The following is a 5,914-nucleotide window of genomic DNA, read 5'->3' on the forward strand; positions in this document are numbered from 1 at the left end:
TCCTGTAGCTGCAGCTTCCTGCAGCTTCCTGCAGCTTCCTGTAGCTGCAGCTTCCTGTAGCTGCAGCTTCCTGCAGCTTCCTGCAGCTTCCTGTAGCTGCAGCTTCCTGCAGCTTCCTGTGCAGTTGTTACATGAAGGAAAAAGTCACAGTAACACATTAGGTTGTCAGACACTAAACAGGAGCAGGAGGTTTCTGCTGTTACTCTCTTCATCAGGACGTCTCGTCTCACTCAGGTGACATCAGCAGCTCTTTAAACATCCATGGATTTCATTTCAGTGGAGTCAGTTTAGCTTGTGTTAATCTGTGTGATTTGTGTTGTGTGTGAGGAGCTCAAGGAGGATGAGGACAAGGACGAGGTGATGAAGAACAAAGAGGCTTTTCATTTGAAATGTTTGTGTCGAGGAGGAGGGGAATGTGCACAAAGGTCCCGACCAATCAGGAACCAGTCTATAATGAGCACCTGATGCTGTCAGACAGATAGGAGGTCAGGCTCACTGTTACTCCTACCTGAGGCCTTGGTCTTGTTGCCATGGTGACCGCTTGTGTCCTCCTGTTCGATTGGCTGGCTGGAGAGAGAGAGGACACTCAGCTCTGCCGCACGCACCGAGGCATCCTTCAGGTTGCTATGGAGACTGAGGATGTGGGCTCCGTCAGTCGGATGCTGCATCACCTGGGACAGGACACACACACACACACACACACACACACGCACACGCACACACGCACACACACACACACACACAGGTGATGCCGTCTAAATGAAATAAACATCATAATAAGGAGCTGAACAGCTGATCTGATGTTTAATCATCAGACTCGTTTCTCTTTGGTCGACAGACGTTGTTTATGTTTCACGGCAGATTGAATCGACTGTAACGACTGTCCTGCAGCAGCACGTCGTCTTCAGGCAGCAGAGACAATCAGGACTCAGTTTCTGGCTCAGGACACTTTGACATGTGGACGAGAGGAGCTGGGGATCGAACCTCCAACCCGGAGAACAATGGACTTCCTGCTCTACCTGCTGCATCATACGTCTTGTGATATGTGGAGAGACGACTAGAGACAGAGGAAGAGATGTGGAATAGAGTCCTGGACCGTCACTGGGGCTGATGGAGTTTTAATTAAAGGAGAAATGACTTTTCATCCTTTTAATAATGAACTTTTAATGATCTAAAACGTGCTTCTTTAATCGTAACATTAATCTTGGTCTGAAATGCGTGACAATAATTCAAACACGGCAGCAGTTCTTTCAACTAAATGCTAACATCAGTATGCTAGCATGCACACAATGACAATGCTAACATCTGCTAATTAGCAATAAATACAAAGTAGTAGACTGGACCAAAGGGACAGACCAACAGACAGAGCCACACGACTTCCTGTTGTGTTACTTCCTGACATTTTACTTCCTGTGGTCCTACTTCCTGTCGCTCTACTTCAGAGGTGGGTAGTAACGCGCTACATTTACTCCGTTACATTTACTTGAGTAACTTTTGGGATAAATTGTACTTCTAAGAGTAGTTTTAATGCAACATACTTTTTACTTTTACTTGAGTATATTTGTGAAGAAGAAGCGGTACTTTTACTCCGTTCCATTTATCTACATTACGCTCGCTACTCGCTACATATTTTTATCAATCTTTTAATGCACGCTTTGTTTGTTTTGGTTTGTCAGAGACCTCCAAAGTAGGATCCATCACATGACTCCATTTCACCAATCAAACAGAGCCAGGCGGTCACATGACTAACTGCACACAAACTCTCAGCGGAAACACCGGCAGCAAAGAAGCAGAACACAATGTTGAAGCTGAATAGTCACTTAACTGAGTGATTCTGAGTGAACATGCAAAACTTCACACGCACACACACTCACACACACACGCACGCACATACACTCACACATGCACACACACTCACACACACACGCACACACACTCACACGCACACATGCATACAAACACCAATCAGAAGTGCACAGTGTGTTCCCAGGTGCGGCCCACACCTATCAGAGTTTATGGTTAACTTGAGCCTATTGTGCTGTTATTAAGTTTTGTGGCTCAATTTGCCTTAATTTATTTTATTTCAATGTATTATTATTTAATTTATTATTGTTTTAGTTGCTTAAGAGATGTTCTTGGCTCTGAATTTGTTCATTGCTATTTTCATGTTTTTGTGGATTATTTGTTGCCGTCATCATGAAACGAACAGGTTACTCATCAGTTACTCAGTACTTGAGTAGTTTTTTCACAACATACTTTTTACTTTTACTCAAGTAAATATTTGGGTGACTACTCTTTACTTTTACTTGAGTAATAAAATTCTAAAGTAGCAGTACTCTTACTTGTGTACAATTTCTGGCTACTCTACCCACCTCTGCTCTACTTCCTGTCGCCCTACTTCCTGTCGTCCTACTTCCTGTCGTCCTTCTTCCTGTCGTCCTACTTCCTGTCGTCCTTCCTGTCGTCCTACTTCCTGTCGTCCTTCCTGTCGTTCTACTTCCTGTCGTCCTTCCTGTCGTTCTACTTCCTGTCGCCCTACTTCCTGTCGTTCTAATTCCTGTCGTTCTACTTCCTGTCGCCCTGCTTCCTGTCGCCCTTCTTCCTGTCGTCCTACTTCCTGTCGTCCTACTTCCTGTCGCCCTACTTCCTGTCGTTCTAATTCCTGTCGTCCTACTTCCTGTCGTCCTTCCTGTCGTCCTACTTCCTGTCGTCCTTTTTCCTGTCGTCTTTCTTCCTGTCATTCTACTTCCTGTCGTCCTACTTCCTGTCGTCCTTCTTCCTGTCGCCCTACTTTCTGTCGTCCTACTTTCTGTCGTCCTTCCTGTCGCCCTACTTCCTGTCGTTCTAATTCCTGTCATCCTACTTCCTGTCGTCCTTCCTGTCGTCCTACTTCCTGTCGTCCTTTTTCCTGTCGTCTTTCTTCCTGTCATTCTACTTCCTGTCGTTCTACTTCCTGTCGCCCTACTTCCTGTCGTCCTACTTCCTGTCATCTTTCTTCCTGTCATTCTACTTCCTGTCGTCTTTCTTCCTGTCATTCTACTTCCTGTCGTTCTACTTCCTGTCGCCCTACTTCCTGTCGTTCTTATTCCTGTCACCCTACTTCCTGTCGTCCTACTTCCTGTCGTCCTACTTCCTGTCGCCCTACTTTCTGTCGTCCTTCCTGTCGCCCTACTTCCTGTCGTTCTAATTCCTGTCGTTCTACTTCCTGTCGCCCTACTTCCTGTCGCCCTACTTCCTGTCGTTCTACTTCCTGTCGTCCTTCCTGTTGTCCTACTTCCTGTCGTTCTACTTCCTGTCGTTCTACTTCCTGTGGTCCTACTTCCTGTCGCCCTACTTCCTGTCGCCCTACTTCCTGTCGCCCTACTTCCTGTCGTTCTTATTCCTGTCGTTCTAATTCCTGTGGTCCTACTTCCTGTCGCCCTACTTCCTGTCGCCCTGCTTCCTGTTGTCCTACTTCCTGTTGTCCTACCTCAGCCATATTGATGACTCCCACTGCGAGGGTTTTGTAGCCCAGGATGGTTCGGTTCTTGTACCTCTTCCTCCTCTGCAGCATCACGTGCAGACGGTTTGCGTCTCGCTTCAGGAAGTGGGGATACTAAAGACAGACGGACACAGTTTTACATGGAGATGTGGGAGTCTTCCTCTGGGGAGCAGGAACATGCACCACAAACATCATAAAGTGTGAACGCTGAACTGAAGAGAGAGTTTGATTCTGGACCAGGCGTGTTCTACATTATGAATGTGTGATAAAGAAATGATGGAATATATGAACCTGCAGAGAGAAGCTGAGCTCCAGGTCTGTTTCCATCAGACCGTCCGGAGGAAGAAGATACTCGTTGGATCTCAAAGTTCTCTTTGAGCCCTGAGAGCGGGACATGAAGACCGAGTCAGAGTCACATCACAACTTTAGAAAAAACATAAACAGGAAACAGCTGACAGAGCTGCTGGTGTTCTCCGTGCAGGTGAATCTCACCTGGATCTTTACAGCGATGACGACGGAGCTCAGTTCTCTGTCCAGCTCCCTGAAAACCATCAGCTTCTTCACAGTCAGACTGCACAACCTGCAGGAGACACGTGAGAGGGGTCACACTTCTTCTTCAGTGGATTAATACAGGTACACAGGAAACAGAAGTCACAAACCTAAGTCCCTGTCTGGACTCTCAGGACCTCAGAGTCTTGGTTTCCATGTGGGGGTGGGGTCCTCTTACATATCATGTCTGATCTGGGATCATCCTCTGGGAGCCATGAATATTTGTACATTTGGTGACGATCCTCCCAGTAGAAGTTTAGTTGGGTAAGTGAAAACTTTCAGACAGGTTAGTTGTCTGGAGCAAACAGTCTGGAGCGAAGTGGACTAGTGTTCAGATCTGAAGACCTTAGAGACGTTTCCTGTCTCCAGAGACAGGTGGACTCATCTCATCCAGAGGAGACGAGGCAGACCTGGTCCTCCTGGGACCTCATTACACCAGGATCATGCAGGGACTCGTCCTCCACACAGCAGCTTCCTGTCAGCACCAGCCAGGTGGAGCTAATGCTGTTTACACGCTAATACCTGCCGCTAATACCTGCTCACCTGCACCAAGCTCAGCATGGAGAACGAATCAAATGTTCCTCTGCAATAAAAGTCCTGAATTCAAAGTCTCACTTTAGCGAACACGCTCCTGTACAAACTATGATGTCATTATTATCACTATTGTACTCGCTACTTTAACATGAAGATAATTTGACACGTGTCTCTATCAAGAGTGAAGTTTCCATATGTCACCTGTCAGGTGATATATAATCATCACATGTAAATGAAGATATAAGTTTACAACATATATGTACATATATTCAAATATCTATGATGGATTTGATTCTGGTTTAACATGTTGTAACCATACATGTCAACAATATGTCTCTCATTATATTTATATATTTATGTTTATTAAAACAGCATATTTCAAATTCAATTTGCTCGTATATGTTTTTAAGTAAATGAATAAATGAATGAATGAATGAATGTTGTTTTCAGCTCGTCCGTCTCATATTTCATAGTTTCTCCGACTCTGGATAAACAGGAAGTGACCTGGAACCAGTCTGATTGGAGGAGGAGACTCTAGTTGTATATCAATGAAGAGGTGTTGATCACTGCAGAGGACAGAGTGGAGTCAGCTGATGACTCAACGTCTCTGTTCATGACATCACAGTCGTCCTGCGTCTCCTTCAGTCCGTCCCTCTCTGATCTGTGAGGAGCGACAGGTCGCAGCTTCCTGAGTGGACACGACCATTTAAGAGGATTATCTCTGATTGGTCGAGTTCGTTAACCGACGCATTTACACCCTGCTGCTGATCTGCGAGAGACAGGTGGAGGGACCGGAGGGAGGGAGCCCTGACCCTCCGCTCCGTCATCACCTTCAATATGTTTCTTATTGTTTCATCGTTTCCATTGGCTGCTGTGCTGTGATGTCACTGCTGATGTCACGATTCACAGTCGTCTCTGTGTGGGATCTGTTTCTGATCTCAATTCGATGACGCAGCTTCTGATCCAGGGTCAGTTGAACCAGGTCAAAGCTTCCCTGCTGTCTCTAAGCATTCTGGGAGAAAAAAGTTCCTGACTCCGGTTCACTTCTGTTCACCTAAAAGCTGCTCATCCTCGTCACATGATCCCACGGTCACCTGACAGAACAGTTCTGCCTGTTTCAGGTGACTCGTTATGGAAGGAGCAGCGGCACGTCACAGAACCTGATCACTACACCACAGAACCTGATCACTACACCACAGAACCTGATCACTACACCACAGAACCTGATCACTACACCACAGAACCTGATCACTACACCACAGAACCTGATCACTACACCACAGAACCTGATCACTACACCACAGAACCTGATCACTACACCACAGAACCTGATCACTACACCACAGAACC

At 46.1% G+C, this 5,914-nt stretch overlaps 1 protein-coding gene across 1 annotated transcript in view; it reads right to left on the reverse strand.

Annotated features, from left to right (window-relative positions):
- LOC111672872 (phosphofurin acidic cluster sorting protein 1-like) overlaps nucleotides 1-4,064 on the reverse strand; it is a 15,453-nt gene extending 11,389 nt beyond the window's left edge. Inside the window, exons 1-4 of the mRNA XM_023430448.2 lie at nucleotides 3,974-4,064; nucleotides 3,773-3,862; nucleotides 3,470-3,595; nucleotides 509-671 (exon numbers count right to left, since the gene is read on the reverse strand). Of these exons, the coding sequence (XP_023286216.2) occupies nucleotides 509-671; nucleotides 3,470-3,595; nucleotides 3,773-3,862; nucleotides 3,974-4,033 (439 nt within the window). The 5' untranslated portion in view covers nucleotides 4,034-4,064. The remainder of the gene's footprint in view (nucleotides 1-508; nucleotides 672-3,469; nucleotides 3,596-3,772; nucleotides 3,863-3,973) is intronic.
- Between the last annotated feature and the right edge of the window lie 1,850 nt (nucleotides 4,065-5,914).

This window comes from Seriola lalandi, unplaced genomic scaffold (genome assembly GCF_002814215.2).
Source record: "Seriola lalandi dorsalis isolate HSWRI2012SDOR001 ecotype SW California unplaced genomic scaffold, Sedor1 jcf7180002054905, whole genome shotgun sequence".
NCBI lineage: Eukaryota > Metazoa > Chordata > Actinopteri > Carangiformes > Carangidae > Seriola > Seriola lalandi.